Below are 27,361 nucleotides of genomic sequence, written 5' to 3'. Positions count from 1 at the left end.
TGGGCGTTGGCGAGGTGTTTTGGAGGGGAAGAGCGGGGTGGGGGGGTTTGGGGGTGTAGAGAGCAATTTAGGTGAGGGGGTGGGGAGGGTGGGGGGTAATTTAGGAATTTTCAATTTTTTAGGGGTGTCCTTAGCAAATTCGGGGGGGGGGGGGGGGGGGGGGGGGGTGTAGAGAGTATTTAATTTTTTTTTAATTTTTGGGGGGTGTCCTGAGCAATAGGGGGGGTGTATATAGAACCACCCGCCTCACATTTATCTCATAAATTAGGACTAGGTTTTTTTTCCCACGATACCCTCCTACGTAACAAATTTTACATGGTGTAGAGAGTATTTAATTTTTTTTTAATTTTTGGGGGGTGTCCTGAGCAATAGGGGGGGTGTATATAGAACCACCCGCCTCACATTTATCTCATAAATTAGGACTAGGTTTTTTTTCCCACGATACCCTCCTACGTAACAAATTTTACATAAATATTTTTTTAAAATTAATATTTGCATATATGCTTTTTTAAAATACTTATATTGCTATTTTATTTTATTTTATTTTGTTTTTCCATATGTACCCACATAATCTAATGCCGTTAAAAAATATTTATAAAGCGGTCATATGAGGACAATTTTTTTTTCAAAATTCTATTTTATTTTTAATTAGAATACATATTAACGGTGTTAGAAAAACTGTTATATTAAATGCATTTGTATAAAAATAGTATTTTATGAGGTACAGAAATAAATATAAATTTGGAAAGGATATTCCCACAAAGTTGAATTTCTAGGAAGGTATTCATATAAAAAATCTATTAGGATTTGATTAGATTAATTAATTTCAAAACTGGCATATTGCACTCACTGTAATATGAACTATCGACATGTACCCTTTTTTTTTTTTTTTTAAGTAAACTAAAACCACCATCCAACTATTTTTCTTTTTAGCTTAAGTTGTCCCCATCAAAACAAGCTACCTTGGTCCAATTCACAGTGTGGACATTTCAAATGAGGCAGGTTTGTCTGCCTCTTTAAAGAATATTTGATAGCACATGCAAAAAAGCAATTTTTGCTCCAATGTCTTATCTGGCATTTGATGACCTGATGATTGATGAACATGATGAACTCAAATGTATGAGTCTATTAGGATCCATCTCTTTCCATTGTTTTCTTGATGTAGTCTGGATTATATATTTTGAGAATAATGGAAACATGATGGAACACAATCCGAAGAATCGAAAGTGGCAAGGAAATATTAGTGCCAAAAAGTAATTCATAAATGAAAGGTCATTTAGCAGTGTGGCCTTTAAGTTTGGTGATGAGTCTTTTGATGGTTATATTGAAGACATGAGTTCTGATGTAAAAATTTAACGATTGAGATCTCTATTATCAAAGAAATAGGTGGTGATTCAATGGTTTTTTGATCAATTGCCTGTTTGATGATTGTTACATTCATTGTTTACATTTGAGGTTACTCATATTTATATATAGCAGATTGAACAACTTCTTATATGGGCAATCATATAGAATCGATATTATGGATTCCAGTATGTGACCAATTATAGTAAAATCATAGACTAGAAGTTTTTAACATTTGGGTTGGAGAGTTTCTCTTTAAAAAAAAATGTAAAGAAAATCATATATTGTGACCAAACCAAATCTCTGAGCGTGACCAACCATCATATACAGCTCAATGCATTTGGGAGCCTAAGGCGAACTTACTAGGAGGACTTTTTTTCAAAAAAATAATGAAAAAATTTAATAAGTACAAAATATTTTAAAAAATTTATTTAAAAATAATTCGTGTAGCATTTTGAGATGCCAAATTACAAATCAAACTTTTGTACTCAAGATTCATTAAAATACTATTTTCAATCAATAATATAGTTAATTCATTTAATCTTTCTTGCGACATAGTTGACCGCAAATAAGATTTCATCAATATTTTTATCAATTTGTTTTATTCTATGGATCACATGATTTTCACGAAATGTAGGTTCTATTTCCATTTCATTTGCAACTTCTTCAGATGAAATCAAAGCAGATATGAATCCATTTTTCCTATAACTTTTCAAATAAGAAAGAGAACCTTTTAAGCCAGAGAGGATTTTGGAGGAACAGTAGAGGCGATAAAGAATAAAGACCAGAGGAAACAAAGATGATAGGAAAAGAATTAGAATACCTCTCTTGTGCTGGATGTTGGGCCTTTCTTTGGAGACAAAATTTTACTGTTAGACTCAGGCTTTAGAGTTTCTGAATTGGCTAGATCGGCCCAAAAATTTGAATCTAAATAAAACTGAATTTCCATCACAACCCGCATCACTTTCTAATTGGTTGGCATATTTTAGCCACATCAATCATGATCTAACAACTCTCATTTCCCAACTATTGTAGTTGGTCACATGATGATTTTAGTTGCAGGTTGAGATGTTCTATTTGAACCCAAGAATGTCGTTGTGCGTTCTAATTACTAAACTAGGTCAAAGTAAATGCTGGATTTGAGTTACTTGCAGCGACTTGGCAACCAAATTGATTGCATGCACAAAGACAATTGCGAAGCCTATCTTATTGGATGTTCACACTATTTTCTCCCCATCCACGCCGTGTGTTGGTTGCTGGCCTCACGTGTAGGCAGCTTATAGGTCTAACGTGCCTCTTGATAGCACGCATGAACACCCAGCCGTTCATGACGGACACCTAATGAACCCTGTTAAGTGTTAAAATCAAAAAAAGAATTTGGTCTACGGAGCCAATTAGGCAATTCGTTAACAAGCTGGAGTTGTGACGTGTAAAATTACGTGGAGCGCCGGAGGAGAGTGGCTTGGATTCGTGGCTCAAATCCAAAAGACGGGAGAGGCGGTGGATTGATGTCAATGCCAGAAGGAGAAGGAGAGGAGAGTGACTTGGATTCGTGGCTCAGATCTAAGAGACGGGGAAGGCGGTGGATTGATGTCAGTGCCGGAGGGAGAAGGAGAGGAGAGGATATAAAAGCTAGGGCATCATCGCAGGTCCCATTTTCCACAACGCTTAAAAAGCATCGTCGATTCCAAAGCTCTACCGACGCTTTTTAGAAGCGTCGGCACAATTTGGCGTTGAACCAAAATTTTCCGACGCTTTTTCTAATATCGGAAAATTTTATTTTTCCTGTAGTGAGCAAGAGGACGCGACATGGACATCAAGCTCGCCTAAGAGTTGAGCCGCCCACATATGGCCACGTCAACTTATAAAGCCATGCACGTAAAAGCTGTAATCAAATGCTTCTTTCTACAAGGATCTGTCTCTCTTCGCACAACGCGGGGCGGATCTTCTTTAAGCTTGTAATCTAGAAGTCTTGAGACCTGTACGTGGAAGCTTCCAAGCTTGGATTTTTTTCATGGTGCCAATTGAGTTGGAAGACCATCCTTGGGCAACACAAAACGGAATTTGGTTAGCCGCATTAACCCAAGCTGCTATTCCATGTTCCCATATGGGATTCAGGAAAGGATATAAGAGATGGGAAATTATTTTAGGGAAGCATTTGAAATTCTACGCTGCGGTACAATCAAATTAAGTTTCAAAGAGCTTCAAGAAGCTTTCTGTCTTCATGTGATTGTTGAATTAACTCTGACCACATACATTGCCTCTGCCATAGACTAGTCCAAATAGTGACATGAAGGCGACGATTGTATGACAAAGAATATATGGTTAGAATTTTACAGGGATAGAATTGAAGTAAAAGAGCAAGAGAGACATAGTATATATCTTCTTTAAAAGAGAACTTATGAAAAACTCCTTACAAAAATCAGGTTAATGTGTATAAATGGAAACTGGCTAGTAGAACTTTTTGTAAAAAGTTGTAGGGATTTCTTACAAGGTGAATATATGGCACAACTTACTGGGCAGTCAACAAAAAATTCAATCGAGATCCTTCTTCCATCTAGAAATCGACCGGAATTACAATAATATTTTCTACCTACTGATTGATGATATTTCCTGCAACCACGTGCATGAGGACCAACTAAAACGGCTATCCTCCATGAACTTGCGTAAAGGTTAGGCTTTGAATGACAAAAATATAGCCTAAGTTGACCTTTTTTCTAATAATACACTAGTTGTAGGTTGTCACCAAATATCAAATTATAAGATTTGATTTAGAATCACAAAACTTAATCTTTTCTACATGCAACCGAAGTGACAACATGCAATTTTGATGACTGAAATCTACATGTAGGTGTCGATATTTTTTAATGTATGTTATTTAAGAAACAAACCTTTAGGTTCAATTTTAGCTTTGCAATCACTATTTAATATTATTACGAAAGATATTTAGTATTAAAAATTGTTTCCTGAGATATTGGAAAAAATTGACCACTTATTTATCTATGAAATTCTTAGGATTAAAGACTGCAAGAAAAATTTGCATACCAAAGTAGGAAATTACAAAGACTTCTTGGAACCAAATAAAGCCAGTATAATCTTAGTTCTTCAATTGTTTCCAATTATTTCCAATATGCATCCATAATGTTGAATGAAGAAATTTTTAAACTTAAATGGAAAAGTAGAAAGTGTCGGTCTCAAGGGAAAGTAGAATGTCTTCAGTCTCACTAAATTTGAAGCATAATTTCTTATATATTGCTGGTTAAATCTCACTATTATTTCTTAATTTGTTGTTGATCGTCTTCCACTTGCTTGGTATACGTCCTAAATTGTTTCCGGTGGATTTTCCTTACCACAAAAAACTGCTCTATGCTCTATCATTCTCCAAAAACAAATTTGTTAAAGAGACAATCTTCTGCTAGCCCTTTCCTTGACGCCCACTAACAAGCTTGATATAACTGATGCTGTATTATGTCAGATTTCCGAAACCATGAATAATCAGTGGATGAGCTTGATGTAAATGATGCTCTTCTACTCATGTTTTCAGCTCATGAATAATTAGAATTTAGTAAAATTTTGCTTCTTATGAGTATGAAAATGTCTAGAAACATCGATCAGATCAAAGAACGAATATGATTGGATTGTTTTAGATAAGAGTAATTTTTCACATACCTACAGAGATATTATAAGATATGTTTTGATAGATTCACTAGCTTGAATTAAAGGATATTTGAAGTCTAGTCTTCCATTGCGATATTCCTTTGTAGCGTGGGTTCATGAAGTTTGTTCCTGCACTTGGGAGATTGAAATTAAAGCAAAAGAAGTGAAAGAGCCAAGGGAGAGGAAACGGAGCATGGGAAAATTAGATGATATGAGGGAATATAGATGCCTTCAAGGGGATGTTGGTTGTGGAATAGATTTTGGCAGGGATATTTCTTACTGATTGAAGGAAATAGGGGCAAGCCTATTCCAGCGAATCCTGTCTATCACATCTTTCCCCTCATAAAATCCTTTATAATTTCAAAATATTCATGCTAAAATTTCATCCCAATCAATTTAAATATATTAAAGTAAAAAAGTTTGTAAAAAATGTCTAAGAAACAAAATCTCCAGCTATGGTGGTTGTTTCTCCATACCCACTCCCAATTTTTAAATGAGGCTCTTACCACTAATATTTGAAGAGATGCAAAATTAAAGGAAATCATATTTAATCTAAAAAAAAAATCTCCTGATACTTACTTAAAATTTTAAATTAAACATAGATTTTCATTTTAATTTAGATTTGAATTTAGATATGCACATCAAGCAGGCTGAGATAGGCTAAACTCAGTTATACGCCTAACGGACATTCCCAGACACCTGATGGAAACTAAGCCCAGTTGTTACACAATTCAAGGCCTGAACTGAGCCTAACAGTGAGCTTGGGCTAAAATCAAGCTACACCAAAGCTTTGTGAAGCGTCCATTTTGTAACCCATCAAAGATGTATAGAAATCTTCTCGACCTCCTCCTCAGTCATGACTGCATCAGAACAAAATGGTTCTACCGATTACTGTATCGAATATGATTGGAGAAACAAGCCCTTAACAACCACCAAAGATTTAGTATTGTATATATTTAATTATTTATATTCATATACCTAATCTACTCTACATTGAAATGATAAAAAATAATGAAAATAATGATTCTTATCTAATTTGCAGGGTTCCTAGTCATGTAATCTGCTCCAAATGTTCAGGCTAATTGTGAGATTTCTGGTCCCATAATTAGTTCAATCTGGTCGAGCTAATTGCTAATTAATTTAGACTATTTGAGCTAATTGCAGGATTCCAGATCTCGTAATTAGTTCAGATGTTTAATTGCCGAATTCCTGGTCCAAATCAGTTGAGATTGCTTATAGGCTAATTGTGCTACAATGGGCTATAGTGCGGTACTAGCATTAACCAGATGCTAAAAGAGATGAGCCGTCCAGTGCGTGGAAACCAGTAGGGAACACAATCCTGAGGGAACATACATTCGCCATTGTGGATGCCAATGTTTGGCAGCTGTTCGAATGGTAGATGGGACCAATGCTTCAACCGAAGACAGATCACGTAATATTTTTAAGAAAAAAAAATAAGAGATTTAACTTATTGTTCTTGGCAAACCAATCCTCAGATATTCGACAATCTTAATCTACAGTATTCTACTTACAGGTTGACTTTTTTTTATTGTCAAATCATTTATATTATTTTTATATTTTTTTTTATTATTATGTATTGAGACTGTTGGCAGTAGGTCATCATAGATTGCCTGCTTGGGCTCCTCGAGCTATCCATGTTTCGTCGAAGTAGGTAACCAGTTTTCCCAACAAATTTATTGGAAAGTTAGAGAGCAGATGTAGCAGGTAACCAGCTCCAACAAAGATTAGACACTGATCATTATAACAATAAGCAGCCTTCTACACCAAAACAAGATGCACCGAAGGTTGAGCTGGTTGGTTAGATCATTTCATCTACTTGCATTCATGAAACATCAGGAGATGAAGTATACCAACAATTGATTCAATGATTCAAATAGTTATCCCTGATTCATCCTTTGGTAGAGTAGTTACTTCACCTGCTCTGAAAAAAAACATACAATTGATTTATAAAAAACTGCCCCAGAAGTTCCGATAAGAAGTCTACCAGAAGAAATCCATCAAACAGGTCTTTCTGAAAGACATCGACAAAGGAGGAGCAACTCAAATATTATATGAAGTCTTTCACCCACTATGACAACATCCACAACCACCAAAAACAGCATAACATAAAGATAAAATTAGAAGTACACAAGTTATTCTAATGGAAACAGTTTTGCAGGAAAAACCATCCACACAATTTCCTTTTTTTACAACAAAGAGTCTGTCCTCGCTGGTAACCGCCGAAAGAAGTTCAATGGCACCGACGGCATCTTGTGCCTAAACTTTGGGTGCCTCATCAAGTAGAACCCTGCAATGACTGCCACCACCTGAAACGGTGTCACATACAGCACCAATGCTGCCAACAGGCAGAAGATCAGAAACATCATTGTGGCACGAGGGTCCCTCCAGCTCAGTAGTAACTGCAGCCGCTCCCCCTGCGTTGCGACATCCCCCACTACTGTTTGAATCCTCCCTGCCACGCTCCTCAGCCTATCATACCTCATTCTCACGAGCTCTGCACCCCGAGATGTAGGGAATGTGTCAAACTCCTCATCAAGCTCATCTGGGTGCGCAGCATCTGCATGAGAGATCCTAGTATTCATGTGGGGAGGATAGCGTGGGCGGAACCGATAATTCCACAGCCCTATCAGAAACATGTAAAGAAAAACTGTCGGGAGTATCAGCTCTGGAAAGCAGACAAGCATCACAAACAGAATGTGTACTAGTACAGTTGTAATGGGGTTCTTCCATGCGCACACATCCCCAAACCATTTTCCAACTGAAAACAAGACTGAGAAGACCGACATGAGGCGAAAGAAGTTTGCCTTGCTTCTGCGCATGCTCCATAAATGAGAATGAGCATCAGATATGTACTCCACAACCTCCCTTCGGAGAGGTGGCTCCATTCGGCCCAGCCGAGCTGCCACAATTTGGACAGCTTGGTGACGGAGCATCTCTTGTTGCATCAACAAAAGGGGGCGTACGTAATGCATCTTTGGTAAGAGGGGCCTGGAGTACTGATACAACAAGTTGACAGTTGACGTGGATGAGAACCGGATTGCAAGGTGGAGCTCTCCCATCTTTTTGACACCGGAGGGGTGGAGGACTATAAGCGGATATGTGTGGGTATATACACGTCCAGTCTCAAGAGTTGAGAGTCGGATGCGTACCTTCCCGACATGCATGTCTTTGGGGCCATTAGAACCAGAAACCTTTTCAACAAGCTGGCAATTGTCAAAGACACCAACAGTAAGGACCGTGGCTGGATCATAGACATCCCATGTGTACTGCTCATTGAATCTTGGGCTCAGGTTGTCAATGATGGTGCGAGTTCGTACCCATTTCTGGCCATACTTGGCCACACAGTATGTGTCTGCTGTTCCCCTTCCCTCCCGTGTCTTCATTGGATGGAGCCCATCAGCATTAAGGATGCCAAGTTCAAGCAACCCAATTGGAGGCTTCCACAGCTGCTTTGCAGTTGGTCGGAGGTCGCTGCTGTAGTGGGTAGACTCATCAAGCACATGGTATCCTCCATCTAAGCAGATGCGAACATGGATCTTGCTTGAGAACTTCTCCTCCTTCAACAGGTCCACATCGACTGCCACCGGCTTTTTAAGGTTAAACCATTTCGGGCGTATCGCCCGGTCATCGGCACGCCTGTCTACAGACCCTAAAGGCACATGAATTAGGCCAATCACCTCTTCTTTGCTCGCACTGACACGATCTTCTACAGACAGGATTAGGTGATCCTCAAAAGGTTCAGCAGCCACAAACATGAATTCTTCATTCCATTGACAGTTCATCGTCCGAGACTGAATTGTCTTCGTCCTCAATGTCTGGTGCCCTATCCGTGCTCTAGCAAACAAATCTGGGATGCGGTTTTTATCAGACACAACAATATCTTGAGCTTCGATGATGTTGACTCGAACGTACCACAGCCTTGGTGCATGATAGACCTTCGCACGGATGTGGGAGCTCAGAGCAGCAGCAGAATCAGTAGGCAGTATAGCATCTGAATGCACTGCATACGGGAAGCATTCATCAGCTTGTGTTCCATACCATATTGCTAACATAAGTTCGCCCTTAATCTTGTCCCCCTTCTTGTCCTCCAGCCGATACCACTCTGGAGCTAGAGGACTATCTGGTGGAACTCGTGTTGGGACCTCATTCAAATCAAAACGCACGATTCCAACAAAATCGTCCTTAACAAGATCTTTGTCTTTGAGCACAACCTCAAGGAATGATGCTTGCAATCGCTCTCTAGAGAACGCAAACACCTCATTCCATTCTGGGTTCAACTTCTTCTCAAAGTGTTTAGTGATTCCCTTAAAGTTTCCAAGTCTCACCTCAACAAAAGGATCAAGGCTCCCGGTCACATCCTTGGCTGGTAAATCGCGTGCCTTCACCACTCGTACAAAAAGATACTGCATCTTCTCCACAAGGTCATAAGCACCTGCCTTCTCCCCATGTATCACACGGCCTCCAACGACGCGTCCCCCACCAAGGAACGGACTTGTTTCTTTGAGTTGAAAGTCCACTGGTTGCTGCGATGATGATGATAACATCCTGACAACCTGAGGCGGTCCAGATTTCATCTCGTCAGTGTACCTCACTGGCTGGTCACCCACTGGGGCTGTAGAATGGACCTGGCGCTGCTCTCTTGGGAGGTGGTAAAAGGTCTGAACTGACTCCGCTCTGTTTTCTGGAAAGAAGTTCAGATTTGGACTGGTGAATTGATCTGGAGTTTGATGACTGCGAACTGGAGGAGGATTACTGAGAAATGGATCAACAGCTGGGAGGGGGTTGGAAGGTCTCACTGAGGGATCATCAGTGAGAAATACTTTAAGGCCAAGCTCTCCTTTCACACGCGAAAGGATATGTTGCTTTTCCAACGGATAGTACAAGGCAACAGCATCAGAGTAAGGGACAAAGGAAGATCCAGAGAGCCGAACCGTTCCGAGGAAGGACTTGGATTGGGAGGCTCGGTTGATATGATAAACATAAGCTTCTAGGTACAGGTCAGGAAGGTGGGAAGGGTCAGAGATGTTGAAGTAGAACTGCTCGTTCCAAACAGGGTTCAGATCTTTTTCTTTGATGGTGGTTCGGAACTTCTGGTGATCAAAGTGGAGCTCTACATAAGCATTGGCAGAACCCTGGCCATCCTTGGGCATGAGGTCATGGGCACCAACAACTTCAACGCCCAGCTTAAGATTGTTCATTTTTTATAATCTGGGAGTTGGTGAGGTTAGATAAAGGATTCCACCTACTGGAAGCTCAACCTGAATGAGGAAAAAGAAAAAAGGAGACAGGTGAAATGTCACATATAGAGTAATAAACTATTAGTAACTTTTTAAAAAGAATATACAGCAAAGGCTATTGTATTAACCTCGTGTGGAATGAACTAATGACAAATTATCATGGACAAAGTTATAAATAAAACTACAAATTGCAAAACAAATCTAAAATGTGACATAATGCTTAACATGAGTACTGGAGAACAATTACCTAGAACTTGAATGAACAGTCCCCACCTTGTGCTCAAATATAAAGTTATAGTAACCCAACAGTTGGCAAAATTTGCCAGCACTCTTATTGTAAATGTTGATAGCAACATGATGCAGGTCTGACTGTTTGTTAGGCAGTACACATGTACATACAACGTACATGCATGCATATACACCTATGTACATATGTGGGTACATGCATATGTATATATGCAATTTATGCAAGGCAGGCATGAAATATGTAACAAAAATTTGGTCTTTTGGCATATCATGTAAAGATTGTACTAAAGCATTTAAAAAAACCTACAAGTCTAGAAAGATTGTTGATGATGATTCCAGTCACTTAAATGCCCAAATTCCTTTATCTGAGGAATTCAGAGAACCGTGCTTGCTCAGAAATACGTAGGTTTGAAAAGATGTAGGGCTCGTTTGGTTCGCGGGAAAAGAAGGGGGGAAAGTGTGGTCAACGGGAAAGTAATGAGATGCCTCTTGTTTGGTTGGAGTTTTCAAAGGAGAGAGAAGGGAAAGTTGTATTCCCATGGGAATGTGATTCCCACATTTCATGGGAAAGTCTTTCCCATGAGAAACATGGGAAAGTTACTTTCCCATGAGGCGGGAATCACTTCATTTTTACTTTTTCCCAAAAAGTCCCTTCAGTATTAAAGAAGCATTAAAGAGGCATTAAAAACCTAATTTTTATTAAGGGCATAATAGGAATTATATATAACTTTCCTACGAAAGTAGATGGCCAACCAAACATAAGCACCTTGGAAATTTGTCACTTTCCCATGGTCAACCAAACATGCCAAAAATACTTTCCTAGGCATCCTCTTCCTAGGAATTTGTTTTCCAGGAATCATATTCCTAGGAAGGAAAATGCTTTCCGCGAACCAAACGAGCCCGTAAAGCAATTGGTGAAATGATCCAGATAATTTACTCCTGAAATTTGTGAAGTTTATTTCAATAATTGTTATCAGGTAGAGAGGGATGGAATCTTAAATATCTCAAATATTAATGCAAAATTGCTGGCCATGTTAGAAATTTATTTTTTTAATTTGTTTTATAAATTGAAAACAATTCTAACTTTTCCTTGTACAGTGTGTGCTATTTACTATTTTTATAATCTCAAACTGTTCACTTTTTCTGGTTATCCAACTATAACACGAAGTTTGGAGTCAAAACTTGCTTTTGCCTCTTACAGTAGGCAGATAGAACTTGTTTCACTGGTTGGAAAGGGCCTTGATAGTCCCCACTTTAAATGTTTCAACAGATCTGAGGTGCATATATTTAACTGGTATTTCTTTTAATAATAAAATAAATGTACAGTCCATTTCTTAGTTTTCTTTCTGAAGTTGAACACAAAGGATAACTGTAGTGGAGTTGGTGCATTCCACCATGAAGGGACTTAGCAGCATCAACAACATATAAAACAACTTGCAAAACCAGAGCAAATGAAATTCGCAGGAACAGGTGCATGAAGAAGTATGTCTAAATAAGATTCCAAACATTAGCATTTAATATGTGCAGATTTGCAATGTGTTAAAAAAATAGCTTTCAAAAACTCATGCAGTCACCGTGCATCTGAATATTGGGCACAAGATCTGATTTTCTCCTTCAAAGTTCAGTTTATCTGTAAATCTATTGAATTGTTTGGATTTAGGTAGATTACTTTTGAAAAGCCTAATTCCAGTAATAAACAGGGCCATAGAACCTGATCTGGTAAGCATTCCTATAATGACATATGAACTCTGGAAAAAGCAACCTTCTGGAGATGTTAAAACTTGCCAAACAAAGTTGATGTGGTCATGCAGGTAATTGTCACAGTGATGTGGTTGGCATAAATGATTGTCATTTTCAAAGTTTGCATTATTTATTCTATGATACCATGAACAACCCCAACGACAGGGAAAAAAGTATTTTTTGTATGCTGTTTGGCTAAGATAGATTGCACATCATGTTTTTCGATATCTACGCTTATCATAAAAACACAAATATATGCAATAACATGAATAAGCAGTTGTGCTTTTAGACTAAAAAAGCTGGAGAGGATTTGTAACTAGTCCGCATTAACGACACAAAGTGTCTCTGATGGTCCATATACAAGTAGTGCTACTGCAATCAGCATATGCTCCATATCCACAACATCATTGCAAACATGGACCCCCACATCAAGCATTAATGCAAGATAACTTACTAGATCCTAGTCATAAATTGTACTTTCAAATTCAAAGTGAGAGACAGAGAGAGAGAGAGAGAGAGAGAGAGAGAGAGAGAGAGAGATTTGGACCACCTCAAAAAGATGCATGAAAGTTTCAGATAGTTCAGCATAGGTTTAAAAGGGAAAAATATTATACAGCATATACCATTTCATATTAGTCTCTCCTAGTGTATTGAAACAATGTGCACTAATAGAGGTCATTAAGAAGTGACACAGGTTGGGACAAACAGCATGGCATATGCAAATACCATGCGGAAAACACATCAGTATCGTATGTATCATGAATACAATATGGTGTGAACTGGCAACAAAATTGTTGGTTGAAAGTCCTTGTCAATGAGGAAACTTAAACTAAACTAATCTCAGTCAGCTTAAATTAAAGGAACTTCAGTCACCTATCATAATTTTAAGCTTAATGTATAACAACGAAGGGCACAAAAAATTATAAATTGAAGAAGCAATAGCTGTACTATACGACAACTCAAGTAGAAATTATTCCTTATGTCACAACTCAACATATTTTCATGTACGTATGAAGGAAAAACCATTAGAAGATCTATATGGAGTACCTTATTAGACTGCAATAATACAAACAACTTCAAAGCAATAAATCTTCTGAACAAAGAAAATTCAAATTTGGTTTTAGTCAACCTGGTTGAGTTTCATTCAGTAAAATAGTTTGGTTGTTTCAACTTAGTTTTCTCAAATTTGACAAGAAATATTAAAATTGAGAAATATTTTAAAACAACAAGAATTAAAAAAAAAATTGTTCTCTTAAAAAAAAGGAGGCTACAAAGCAAATATGCATGTTTCTGTATTAGACATAATTTGCATTAGTAAAGTTAGTATGTGGATATGTATAAAAATATCTTGCATATGCTTATGTCAAGATGTAAGAAACTCACTGTTTCCATTTCTTTATTAAAAGAATCTAAAACAATGATTTGATTTTTTTTTTTCTTAATTCCAGCAAAATGCTGTTCCTTAAATTTGAGGATCAATGAAGTATTAGCAAGATCTTGCTATATTCTAAAAATTTACGCCTTAGTATCAATAATTGGTTATTAAAATTTGATTTGTTTTCCTCTTAAATTTGCTAGAAGTAAATATCTAAATGCTTCTAATTTTTCTTAGAACTTGCAGAACAAAGTTCAACTTTTATAAAATTGATTCATAATATTCCGCATCATTACCTAATGAATAAGCTTTCCCACTCTTTAACCCTTTTTTTTCCTTTTTTGAGATTAGGAGGGGCTAATCTCCACCTTCTACCATATGCATATCCCACCCCTTGAGGGCCGACTTGAACTGGAATTGAACCCCTACCCCCTTGCCCAAGTGGCAAGGGGTGATGCCATCCCAGAAAGCACTCAATGGTTCCTCTATTAACTTTTAAAGATGAAGAAAATGACCCAAAAAATTTATCCAGATATTAACTGAATCTACCCTTTATGGTTGGTTTGAACCAATTGTGGTCTTTTGGCACAAAATTGATCAACAACGGCTGACACTGCATGAAAGCCAATTGAAACCTTTGAAACTGTGCAAAATCATATGCCCTCAAACAACTTCCAGCAGAAATACACTATTTGATGGTGAAGGCACCACAAACATTGTCATCATAGATATTACAAAAAAAATACAACTAAAAACTAGATAGAAAGCTTTCACATATCAAGTGAAAAAACACCATGAACTTATATTCTGAAACACAAATGTGTCGTACTCTCTAGCATTTCACATTTTCCCTGTGAACGGATATAAGTGCCAATCAACATGGCATGGCACTATGTGTATCATCCTGGTGCCTTGCAGGCATGGAGCATCGGCATGCTATTGGCTACATCCCTCGTAGTTGGCATTCTGCCATGCCAATGCATTCCAAGCACTAGCATAGCTCGTTGGAGCACAATGTACCATGATAGTGCCAAGTTCTCAAGCCACTTATACGTGATATGTAAACTATCCTTAGGACAACTTAAAATTTCCTTTAAAAATAATAATTGCTTTATATATGCACGAACCAAAACGTCCATGCTCACACCTAAAGACTATTTTCATAGTCAAGTTGGATAATCAACTAATAATGATAAAAATTCCCTCTTTGACTCAAGAACTTCCTATGCACATTTTGTCCCTAAAAACAAAGGCTGTTGGACCTCATCTAGGATTACTGGAGAAGCAATGAAAGAAGATGCTATACTCAAAGGCTAGTTTTGCACAAGTGGAAAAAGATTCATGTAGCAAAAATGAGTCATTTGCGGAAGCAACAAAAATTATAGAAAGACCCATTATGCTAGCACCAATAACAAGATTTTATATATTGTGGGATGGGGCCATGGAATGGGATGCCCCACTTATCGACACTTGAGACGGTCGATGTTCGGTCATGTCCTGATCCATTTCCTGACTCATCCCTTCCCAACACTCACAACAATGCCTCATCTCGACACTTGAGATTGTGAGATGCACTATTATCCCACCAGTGTTTAAATCCTTAATAAATATACTGATTGTAGTGGAAAGTGAAATCTTCTCTTCCGTGTGATCTATGAGATTACCGAATCATAGAGAGAGTAAACGACAACAAAAGGGGCTCACAAAATTTATATGAAAAAACCTCTATTAAGGAAAAAGAACAAAGAAGCGAGGAAGCAATCCACTAGGAACTAGTATATTACAACTTCACCTCTTAAACCAATTAATCATGACCCAAGGATCACAACTCATTTATATAATTCGTACATGGATCACCCAAATACAAGATCATCAAGGAGGAAGACAAGAAAACACACCAAAAGGATATTGTACAAAATCTATACAAGACATTGCGAAGTTGCATGCAAATACTACAACCAAATTGCTCACATGTCGATCATAAGTCAAGCAAGGACACCTAAAGAAATGGTATTTCTATCTCACTTCTCTCTTTACCTCTTATCTTTTATCCACTATCCCTCTCTCTCTATTTGTGTTTGGTCGCACCATACAGTAGTTTCTTAGGGCTTTTTTTTTTTTTTTTGATTACCCTTGCCACTTCCACCTTGTCTTACCCATACCATGAAAGGAGAGGCAGGGGTTTTGGTTGGCATAAGAAGGGGTCTCCCTTGCTTAGCAATTCTCCTACCCAATGGCACATGCTCACATCAAACCCACCCCTAACAAGCTCCGACATTACCCATGCTTGTCCTTTGATAGGATCCTTCTCAACACACTTGATGGATTCCTTTTTTCTCAATAAAAGACATCTTGTGCTATCCCCAAATCAATAAATGATTGCCTTGTTAATGTTGAAAACATGATGACGATTTCTTTCTGCTAGTGCTCATTCAGCCGTTGAGCAACTCCAGTTGTGCCCTATACACAGTAATACCACTTCTCTCTTGCCACCATCAGGGCCCTTGGTAAGCTTCCAATACCATTTGCCAAAATAACTATCATAGCATCTCCATCCAACCTGTCAACTGAAATTAAATTTTGAGATAGATGTACATTGTAGCTAGATAATATTCTTTCTTATCCTTTTTTTTTTCTTCAATATGAACTTTTATTCAAATTTAATCTAAAAACTATGAAAAAACTTTGTAAATTAAGTTTAGAGCATGAACACGGGATCAAGAAACAAATGATTAGAGGTATGTGTTGATCACCAAAGCCTACAATAAAAGATCGTATATATGTGAAAATAACCCAAGCAAATAGTTATTTTAAGTCGATTTTCAGCTAAGTTGTTAAGAAGGGGCTAATCTACAGGTCTACACAATCAGCTATTAATCTTTTAAAAAAACATTGAAATAATATTAAAATACTAATAGTGACATCTTGAGAAAAAGGAAGTAAAGCATGGTGGCACTAGTGATGCGCAAATGCTAGCAAAATTTGGAAAATAATGGCCGCAATCTGGGCGCATTTGGGTTCCACCCAAGCTTAGGCCAAAGTCATTGTAAATTTCAAATTAACCCAATGAAGACACTTCCTTTCGTATTGATTTTTTTATATGTTATCCACATTGGTCCAATCTATGAAAGCCTTTAATTAAAAAATATTTTAAAGAATATTTTATATTTTAAAATTATTTTCAATTAATTATTTAAAAATATCTAAACTATATTTTACTAATCTAATTTCTTTTCAAATGCTAATCTTAGCATCTATATATTTTACGTGGATTCTAGATTCCAAGTTATGTGATAAATATGTATGTTTCTATTTTTAGCACGCATAAAGAACCATGAATAGGATAGTTAATTTGATAAACCCCACCTTTCTGGCAAACATAGTTTTTGAAAAAAATGCCACACAAAGGGTCTCTAGGGTGTAACATGCATACCTATCAACACCTTTGTCAGTATGATCCTTGATAGGCACTTGCCCTACCCACCCTTGGTTGATATAAGTTTAATGTACGGAATTTTGAACACTTAGTATAGCAAGTCTTCCATCACAGCTTGCCATATCAACTAGTTATTCCCATTCAAACTCATCATCCTGCAAATGATTCCATTCATGATGCATAAGTGAATACTTGATACCAATCCTATGCTCCAATACAACTATCGGGAAGCAATGTGTTCCCTTTTGTGTGCGATCTCTAAGATTGCCAAACTATAAAGACAAGGAAATAACAAAAATAAAAGAGGTACGCAAAATTTTACATGGAAAACCTTTTAATAGGAAACAAATCACAAAGCCATAAGATTCCATCAAGCAATAGGGAGGTTATAACTTAACCTCTTAGGCCGAGCAATCTTGACTTAAGAATCACCACTTGCATACATAACTCGTACGTGGATCACCCACACACAAAATCACTAAGGAGAATGACAAGAAAAAATAATAAAGAGAATGCCATACAAGCATTGTGCAGGACATTGCAAAGTTGCATACCAAATATGGACAAGATCTAGAGTCGAGGTCAATAGACCTAAAGAAAGGGTCTCTCTCCTCTTCCTTCTCCCTCCTCTCTCCTCCCTCTCTTCTCTTCTCTCCTCTCTCCTCTTTTCCCACTCTCCTTTTGTCTATGTGCGTCTTGCTACACCATACAACAGCCCTAAGGCACTCTTTTTTTATTAATAAATAATGCCTCCACCACCTCTCTCCTACCGATACCAGGAAAGCAGAGGCATGGGTTTTGAGTTGGCATAAGGGGGGCTCCACATGAGCTGGATGCCAACCTAACTTATGGAACACTCTTAAGGCCAAGCCCAGTGCCAAGAAAGTCAACAAGAACAAGGGTTAGGATGAAAAAATGTGACTTGTACATTTAAGACAACAAAGAAGCTTTGAGTTCAAACATTCTATACCAAGTTGTTAGACTTTTTCTTTTCTTATTTTTGGTACCCAAGTTATTAGACTTCAAGTTGCATTGCATCATAACGCTTCAGAACATAATATTTATCCATTATGGTCTTAGTTGATTTATAATCATAGTTATACAAAATAAGCTAAATAAGCTTTTGAAGGTCATTAAATAGTTGGAGCCAATTTCTGGATTTGTAAGGGCATTCCTATTATTATATCAACTATTGTGTTGCTTTAGGAAGGAGCAATATAAAGTTAATTGACATGCCAAACAAAGTCCATTTCGTAAAGTCCTCCTTATTGACCACTAACCCTAAATGTGGTTTGTCTGATAGCTTCCTAAAGAGACATGTATATAAAATATTTTGGTAGTCGAGGAAATTCATTTTGCTTATTGTTTTGATATAGAAAACTTTCCTTTCTTATTTTCTACCTTCTTTTTCTTGTCACTCATTTTGATTTTCTTCAACAAACCAGATTTTGAATCTCCAAGGCAAAATAAGCTCACAGACTCCACATCCCTTGAAAATTGCATCAGATATCCACAATATTGAAACAAACCTTCTATTGAAATCCTTGGACACTTCCCTTTTCAAGAAGCTCTAGAATTAAAAAACAAGTAAGATGTTTACAAACAACATTAATTGACCTACAAAACTAAATAAACTAAGCTACATTCTACTTTGCAAGGACTTCGGTGTAGACTCAGACAATGAAAAGATATGGATGAGTTCACAAAAAGAGAAAAGTAGTATTCTCTTATGCATGCCATCATTTTAGGTAATTTTGTCTATTCTAATTCATGCTCGTCCAAGTGTTAGACAACCTCCAGAACTACTAATTACATGGATCCAAAGGTAAGTTCAAAAGTGACTCAAATTTCTTTCACATGCATCAAGTATCAAGGTTCTCAGTTTTAGTCTGTGCCAGTCTGCACGCTAGGTACCAAAATGGGGCAGACATGTGCCCAGGTACCATGCACATCGCTAGATATCAATGAAATTGATAAGTTTCAGCATGGCCTGGCATTAACCAAAAGAAAATTTTTTGTTCTCCCTTGCTGTTTATTTGTACTGCAGAGGAAGTGGGCAGTCGTTTGTTGGTTTTGCACAATAGAATTTAGTCGTCCATGAATATCATTTAAGTAAAAGACCATTTATATATCACAGTAAATAAGGAACAAAACCCCCTTTGAGTTCAATAAAAAAAATAATTTAAAATTCAAAAATCATCAAATTAAGGTCAACTTTCCAACACTAGAACAAGTTTTAGATTTCTGAGGTTGGGTCAAAGTAGTAACTTTTTGGCGCTAGGAAATTTCTTGAATCAAGCTGGCTGATCAGGCTCGTGTTAGGCTCAGTTTGAAATTAAGCTCGACCTACTAATAAAATAATCAGGCTCATTTCAAAGGTTATGCTCAAAAGTAATTTCATGCCAAGCTTGATCGAACACAGACTCGATCAAACTTGGCTCAACTACACTCCTATGTCGTGCCTTAAGTAACATCCTATACGGTATTCATCGATCATCGAGCATACACGCCCACATTTTTTATTGTATGGGAAGATGTGAGTTAAAATATTGTTTTAATTCATTAACAACTCTTAATGTATCAAACTTTTACTTACCCTGTGCCCATTGCATGTTGGTGAGTGCCATGTGTCAGCATGGCATGCTATGTGTTGTGCTGGCCCCAAAGCGACGCAACCCATGTCAATGGCACTTAGTGACTTAAAACAATTGGCACAAAGAATGAACATTTGCCTTCTTGATTATTTCTTAGAAACCACCAATCAAGAAGTTCTCAGAGAATTTGACAAGCACAATCCAATAAGGAAGCCAGATAGAAACTATAGTCATTTGATTTGCTAAGAAAATCAAATAAGTTTTCCTAAATATCAAGATTCTTTTGTTTTGCATAATATAAATGAATGCCATGACATAAAGGTAAAAAAGGAGAAAGAAAAGGTAAAAAAGCAGAAACTAAAAGACAAATTATAGAGTTCCTTACCTTAAGCCCCCATCACAGAGAAATGATTAAGTTGATCCGAAAATGGTTGAGAAAAAAAATCAAATTGAAGCTTCAAAATAGAAAGTTAGTCACTATAGCAACCAAATATCACTTTGTGTTACTCCTTATACCTACACAAATGATTCAAGCAGATAACTTAGAAATTCTAACAGATTAAGGGAAAAAATATATTAATGTTATCCTCAGTGCTACTTTTGTAATGTCTAAGGATGTCATATTACCTAACATGGTTATAAACATGTAACAAGAATTTCTTAAAATATCTATAATGCACAGCCCCAATGGTTGATAATGTTTGTACTTGATTTTGTCTTACAGATCCTTGCTAGTCCAGCATTACCCAACAAACTGGTATGTTGCTGGTTGTTAAAAATATCCGACAAGTAATGCTTGATACCAAACCAGTGTGTAAGCCAGTTCTACCGAGCAAGCAAAAGTAGTTTGAGCTGGATTGGGTTGGCTTAGGCCACAATGACTTTAAGAAATTGTTGGCTAGCTTAAAGTATTTCCATTCTTATACTTCAACATTTTTAAGAACAGGTGTGAAGAAGCAATAAGAAAGAGGTGAAAATCAAAAAAATAAGAGGAGATAAAATACTGAAAACGATACAGTGAAAGAACTAGAGGTGGTTGACTATCACTGTATAAGGCATGAAAAAAATGCATCATAGATTCAATTTTGGTCTCTACTAAATGGAAAATAGTATTCAATAGTTTGTTCGTAAATTGATATGAGTCATTTACTATGAAAAAAAGCCTATCTATATATATAGTGGCACTTCTTTGGCTGCAAAATTAATTAGAGAGATAAGCTAGAGATGAACCAAACTAACAGAATCAGGACACGGACACCTTAAAAAGCAAACCTAGTTTTGAAAAAAAAAAAAAAGAATCATTAAATCCCTAACTTCTCCAAACTCCAGATAAAGAATCGCAAGAAGAAAAGTCGGACGAGTGACTCTAAATTGAAAGATTCATATAACTCCAATCAAATTTCTTGGTCTTTCCTCGTATTCACCTCTAAAAGACTTAAAACCCCAGGATCAGATACTCGTGAGTCCTCTTAGGCCCCAAAAGCCAAGCAAACCCTTGAAAATCTCTCTTTTATCCAACAAAATGGTAACTTTAGAAGGAGAGGGGGAAAAAAACAACCTACAAACTGCTCTGTCCTTACTAAAATTCCACAAAAAAATGGCATATGGCTTTGCCAAACTAACAAAAAAGGAAAGAACGAAGAGAATTATTAGAATTAAAAAGAGGCAAAGTTCTTCACCTTCTAAAATGAACTTCCTTGGTTCCTGTACAAGATTCAAATTTCGAGCTGGTGAGCTCTTCTAGTTCCTGGCGGTTTCTCCTCCTCCTCGAGCCACTTGAAAACTGCCATGCGGCAAGAGAAGGTTGTGTTACCATCCATGACGGCAAGAAACAAAACAGAATAGAGTAAACCAAAGAGGGCGAGGAGGGAGAGACCCTTGAAGGCCGCACTCTGTGTGCGTGCGTGTGTGTGAGAAACACAGAGAGGGGGGTTTCTTGGAAGAAGAGTAGGTCGATGGAAGGAGATGGGAAGGGAGGGGCATCCAATCCATCCTATCGCCATCAGATATCTCTCCCTCTCCGTGTCGTCGCTTTTTCTCCGGCTCTTCTACTTCATAATTTTATTTTTAGAACTTCCATAAACGAATAACGATGCCGCTACCAGTCGCTTTCTCTTCCCTGTCCTCCCTCGTCCGACGTTAATACCAAAACAAGCGCAACAGTCCAGTGCGCGACACCACTTTCGCTTCTTCATTTTTTATGATAGTAAATAATATTGATTATTCTTTACAAATAAATCTTGCAAAGTATTAAATTGATAAATAGTGGCTGTAGTTTTTTTAAAAAAAGAGGGTTTATTGATTTGGATGTCGGCATTCTAAAAGCCTTGATTTTGTACCTTTTATCGCATCAGATCGTTATAGTACAATATTTTTTTTTGGGTTAAAAAAAAGCATTCATATAGTTTTCACGTGACTATAATCTGCCAAATTAAAAAAAAAAATTGATACAAATGGTGAGATATATCTTCGACCTTGATCCAAACTACTGCACCCGAATGCCGGGCCATAAAGAAGACGACCCAATCTATCGTATTATTTGCATTTCGATAAATGTATGCAATTTGGCTTGAGTAGAAACTGATAATAATTTATATGTTACTGAGCAAAAGCTTTTTCTCGGAAGCTCAAATAGGTTAGCACCATTTTAACTTGTCCATTTTTTGAAAACTAATAGTGAGATAACCCCATATATATTTCTTATAAAAGTTAATATCATTTCAATATATTTTGATTCATGTTGCTTAGATAACAAGAGTAATCACAGTATGAAACTTGATTATATTTTCAAGATTTTCTAAGCTATTACATCATAGATCTTTTATCCATGAAACCATACATACTATATTAATGAAAAGTAATAATCAATGTTATCATGGTTCAACTATAGTAACGTCAACCACTAATTGATAGAGAATAATATGTTTAATTATGCCTATAAATCTATTATTAGTTTCAATATTATTAGATAAATATATTTAGAAGGTTTATCTAGTTGAGCTCATGTCATACATGTGCCCACCGAGTTAAAGATAAAATTTTATACCTATAATTTTTATTTATAAATTAGAAATTGTTTCTATAATTGTCAAACCATGGTTGCCTCACTCAAGATGATCCATCAAGTCCTTTCTTATTTTTGATCTTCATTTCCTGATTCTTTGCTACTTTTTTTCTAAACTTTCCTATCCTGTCCCATGATCCTTATCCTTACAAGTCCTGATTCCACCGCATGATAGGAAACAATTTCGAGAACATAGCATCCACACTAGATCCATTAACAAAATGCATCGCTGACATCACCAGAAACAAGGAAAGCGCTTTCAAGATGACCTCACCCAACCCTAATTCTCCGTTAAAAAATGACTGAATTTTGACAATTTAGGGCCACTCTTGCGGTGAAAAGGGACAAACGTCGCGGGTCCAATGAGTGCGTGGTGGGGACCAGACGGAGGTTGCGTCTTTAGCCGTTTCAACTTTCTCCGCGTGAATCCATCGTGCAATAGTCGCTTCGCAATCTGTGTAAATAATGAATGCAGTAATTTGGATTGCTTTTAGATCTGTGCGTGTTAGCTCAATTCCGTACACGACAAAAGTCGTGGGTCAAACGAGTGCGCGGTGGGAACCAGACCGGGGCTAATAGTCGTGAATCCGTGCATCGCTGGATCATACAATAGTCACTTCATGATCGGCGCAGCTAACGAACGCAGAAATTTGGATTGCTTTTAGATCAGTGCGTGTGGCGATCCAACGGTCAGCATCGTGTAAAACCACCAATCATTCTTCCGCGCCAAAGATACAATCCGTACCCGCATGGAGACGCCGATTGCGTCGGCCAGAAAGGTCAGCAGCACCAAACGACAGCGACACGGCCAATGTGCTTCATTAGAATCAGCATATAAGCATAATTTAGGTGTTATTAAAAGGATGGGACTAATGTGGCTGTGTTTCCCACTTGACATAGAAAAAGGTTTTAATCTCACCTAAAGATAGGGGTTAATTTAGAATGGTCCCCCTTGAGAATCTAGTGTGATATTCTTTGCGGGGCATGCTAAAATGTGGAGGAGAAATGGTCTTACCTTGATTCAATTGTCGGCATTCAGCAATGTTGTTATTCATTGCTTTATTCACTTTTTTGTCGATATGCGTGCATGCAATTCAAATCATAATTTTTAAAATTAAATTGATATGTTTAATTAATGTAACCGACTTGAGAATGGGCTAGTACACTGGCTGACCGCATCGCCACCTTTCATGGCGCGAATAAAATGATACAAATAAAAGAGGTCTCTCAAAAAAGAACGAATATTCTGTAGGATTCCGGCCTATTAGCTCTTCTAAGGACCCATTCGCATCCCGACCTAAGTCCCAGTTTGTTGACCTGTTGGTTTGCAAGAATTTAAAAACAGGACTCATTTAAGTTTTTTTTCTAATTCCTTCCATACGATTCTTGTCGGGAGAGTGTGAGGTTGATATAGGCCATACCTGAATGGGTCGCCCAATCCACGATTCGAGAAGAAAATCCTGCCCAATCTTATTAGGTTGCCAAAACAGCTCTTAGAGAGAGAAAAACCCTCTTCACTCGTGAAATGATCTACACGGTCCCTCATTCAGCCATTTCATCAAACAGTTGGAAAAGCACGCCTTCACCCAAGGCTCCCGACCGCTGCCGACCTTTGAACATCGCTGGACACTCGTTCCGAAGTGGCCCCATACTCACCGTTCCGGAGTCATGGTTTTTATAGAGACTTCCTCACCACCGTTGTTCACTACCCTCCCTTCACCAAGCTTGGGGTGGGCGGCACCATTTCCAGCCCTCCACCTCGGCGTCTCTCTCGCGGCTGCACAACTCCATCACCGCCGCTACTACCTTCTACTCCGCTGCTCTCCAGCCCGGCGTCCAGAAAGCAGATCTCAACGAGTTATTTCTCCAGCCAGGCCCATCACCACATCGTAGAGGATGGAGGATCTCCTCCTGCTGTCGCTCCACCACCACTGCCTCCCCTCAACCCCGTTTAATTCGCCCAGCCATTTCATCAAACAAGTGCTGCAACATAATGGAGCTGAAATAACTTGCACTTGATAACAAATCCAATGTAGATATGGATTTACCGCACCTTGATGCCATCAACAACCCTCCTTGAGATCTGTGCACACATGTGGGCAACATAGAGACAAGTTCAGTTTGAATTATGGTCTAATGGTGGCAAAAGCTTGCACCTTGGCTTAAGGATTGGCTCATCTAGGCGGCCCATAAGATAAAGATTAAATAGTTATGGTTGTGGCTCAGATCGAGCTTGAATGAAACCAACATTATTCGGTTGAGAGATAACCAGAGAACTGGTTCAATATGGCTTTTCTTGTATGAGATTTTTGTGTTACTAAAGAATTTCTCATATGATACAAAGTTCTAGCTTCTATTTAATTATAGCAATTGAATCACTTAACTCTCATAGAGTAAATGCGTGGGGTCGGACCGGATTATGAGTAACCTCGATCCAACCTGGTTTCTTGTTCGGATCCTGATGTTGGACTCAGACCCAACTCAATAGAAGATTGGGTCGGATCCAGCGTTAAAATTTCTAACCCAATGGGTGTCAGGTCGGGTCCATGTATAATCCAATCCCAACTCCAAAAAATTTGGATCTGGATCATGTCTGGCTCGGGTCCAGAAAGAAGAAGTATAACATCTGAACCCTCAAAAACCTTAGTCAACTTAATGCCCCAAATTCCCCTATTCACAGAGTTAAAGATAGAAAATCTAGGGATCATGGGGAGGCAGTACGAATGTCTTTCTCATCATCCAAGCCCCATGGCCTGCTGCTTTTACCGGTCTAACATAACCACCTCTGGCACAGATATCTGCCGCTGAAACTATGCCTGCACAACCCAGCCCACTTTCACCAAATAAAGATGCTTTCACTGATAGAAATGGGGCTCATGCTCAACAGGAAATATTAGGAAGGGCAATCCATAGATTAAGATGCATATAAAGCTGCATAGCATAAAAAGCATTGACTATATTGAAGAAGGAAAAAGTTCCATGTCATAATCACAAGAAACTACCACTGGTTCTCATTTTAAAATATAAGTGCTTACCATTTACCATGCACATATACTTAGGATTCCCATCAAGTACTGATAGCAATTATCAGAGTACAATCACAAGCATAAACACTCCAATCTTTGAAAATCAAACAAAAATAGTGATGAGAGACCCTTAACTCCTTAAGCACCCTGGGGCAGCCTTAAGCACTAGGTTGGGCGGCTAGGCCTGCAACCCCCTGTGGCTCATGGGTTCAAATGATTTATCATGTTCGAGTCAGGTCAGGTTGGGTCATAGGGTTGGAAACTCATAATTGTCTAAATTTTAAATGGATCGGGTCGGATCAAGTCAGAATATAGAAAATCCAAACCCGGCCCCAAAAATGGAACACGTCTAATTTTAGAACCCAATCCAACCCCATGTGTCCTTTAAAATGGGTCGGATTGGGTTACAGGTCAACCCGGCCCAGTTGCAGCTTTATTAAACTCACTAATTTAAAGCCAATGCAACATGAATTGGTTTCAGTTTGGTATGTTGTAGCTTATTCAAAGTTTATGTCAACTATTCTAACATAGTTGTCAGTGTTCGTCTTCACAATATCATCTATATTGATCATCTATTAGTTTTTTTTTTTTTGATAATCTATATGAACAGGAAAGATGAGTCGGTACGTACTTCCATCATTCTGTATATAAAATACAAAATGACATAAACAATTATTTATGAGACTATCGAAATATATTCTCAAACAATAAATATTTACTCGAGTATAATTAGTTAAAATATCTAGTATTGGTGTCTCAAAAGAAAACATTTATAACGAAATAAGTGCTGCACATGAAAAATCAAAACCATCAGTCAAAAATAATGCTAAGGAAAAAAGATATATTAACATAAAGTAGATGGATGAAAAACCTCGTAAAGGGGAAAAAAAGATTTTCAATTTAAAAAGGAGAAATTCCCCTCGAAAAAAATAAAAGAAGAAAAAATAGTGAATACATAAGCAAATAAAAAACTAAATAACAAAAGCCCACTCCTGCAAAGATATACTAATGTCTCTTTGAAATTAATATAATTAAAGAAACAAATCGATTAAAATCAAAAACCATACTTGTAGTTACAAATTTTAAATAGTTAAATTTAATTTATAATATCTTGCTATTATTAAATAATTGGAAGTATGAAACAAAAGATACATATTGCTCCATGCTTTGTTAGCCATCTTCTTGGTAAAGTTCTTTTGAAAAGTAATGGATAATTTGCAGGGAAAAAATGGTAAACCTTATCTGAAAACTGGACATCAACCACTGCAAGATGGCTTTGTGAGCCCTCATCACTCCCCTAATCTTTTTTCGTAGGAAGTTAATGATAGTTTATTATGCATACGCACATTCATTCATTTGATCATATAGTTCAACTTAATTGTTGATGCATCTCATGATGTCCAAGATGCAAGATCAGTGGCTTCGGGACTAGATAGTTTTTATTTTATATGTTTTTGAGCGGCTTTTCTGAGTTACCGTAGCATTGCTTGTTATGTTTTGATGTCTTGTTGGCAGTTTGATCACTCAGTGCTGGTGACTATTTTGAAAAGTCATGAAATTCTTTTTGTGCTAACAATGCTAGAATAGAGAATTCTTCTTAAGCACTATTTGCAATTAACTT

At 37.6% G+C, this 27,361-nt stretch overlaps 1 protein-coding gene across 3 annotated transcripts; it reads right to left on the bottom strand.

The window, feature by feature from the left end:
* Window positions 1-7,030: 7,030 nt before the first annotated feature.
* Window positions 7,031-21,685, bottom strand: LOC103695724 (FT-interacting protein 3-like). 3 transcript variants are annotated; one of them, XM_017847010.3, is made up of 4 exons: window positions 21,527-21,679; window positions 21,330-21,433; window positions 20,036-20,166; window positions 7,031-10,280 (listed from the first exon to the last, which is right to left on the bottom strand). In XM_017847010.3, the coding sequence occupies exon 4, from the start codon at window positions 10,218-10,220 to the stop codon at window positions 7,209-7,211; it is 3,012 nt and encodes a 1,003-aa protein (XP_017702499.2). In that variant the 5' UTR covers window positions 10,221-10,280; window positions 20,036-20,166; window positions 21,330-21,433; window positions 21,527-21,679; the 3' UTR covers window positions 7,031-7,208. The 3 variants fall into 3 exon arrangements, with proteins under 3 accessions (XP_017702499.2, XP_008775338.2, XP_038974711.1); XM_008777116.4 differs by lacking the exon at window positions 20,036-20,166 and having other exon boundaries at window positions 21,527-21,685; XM_039118783.1 differs by lacking the exons at window positions 20,036-20,166; window positions 21,330-21,433; window positions 21,527-21,679 and adding an exon at window positions 19,653-19,933.
* Window positions 21,686-27,361: the final 5,676 nt, after the last annotated feature.

Source organism: Phoenix dactylifera, unplaced genomic scaffold (assembly GCF_009389715.1).
Source record: "Phoenix dactylifera cultivar Barhee BC4 unplaced genomic scaffold, palm_55x_up_171113_PBpolish2nd_filt_p 000412F, whole genome shotgun sequence".
In the NCBI taxonomy this organism is placed as follows: Eukaryota; Viridiplantae; Streptophyta; class Magnoliopsida; order Arecales; family Arecaceae; genus Phoenix; species Phoenix dactylifera.
The sequence above is the reverse complement of the archived record's forward strand: the minus strand, read 5'-3'. Positions and strand labels throughout refer to the sequence as shown.

Excerpts from the sequence above, each read along its gene's own strand:
- LOC103695724 (XM_008777116.4), bottom strand. The coding sequence starts at position 10,220 with ATGAACAATCTTAAGCTGGGCGTTGAAGTTGTTGGTGCCCATGACCTC.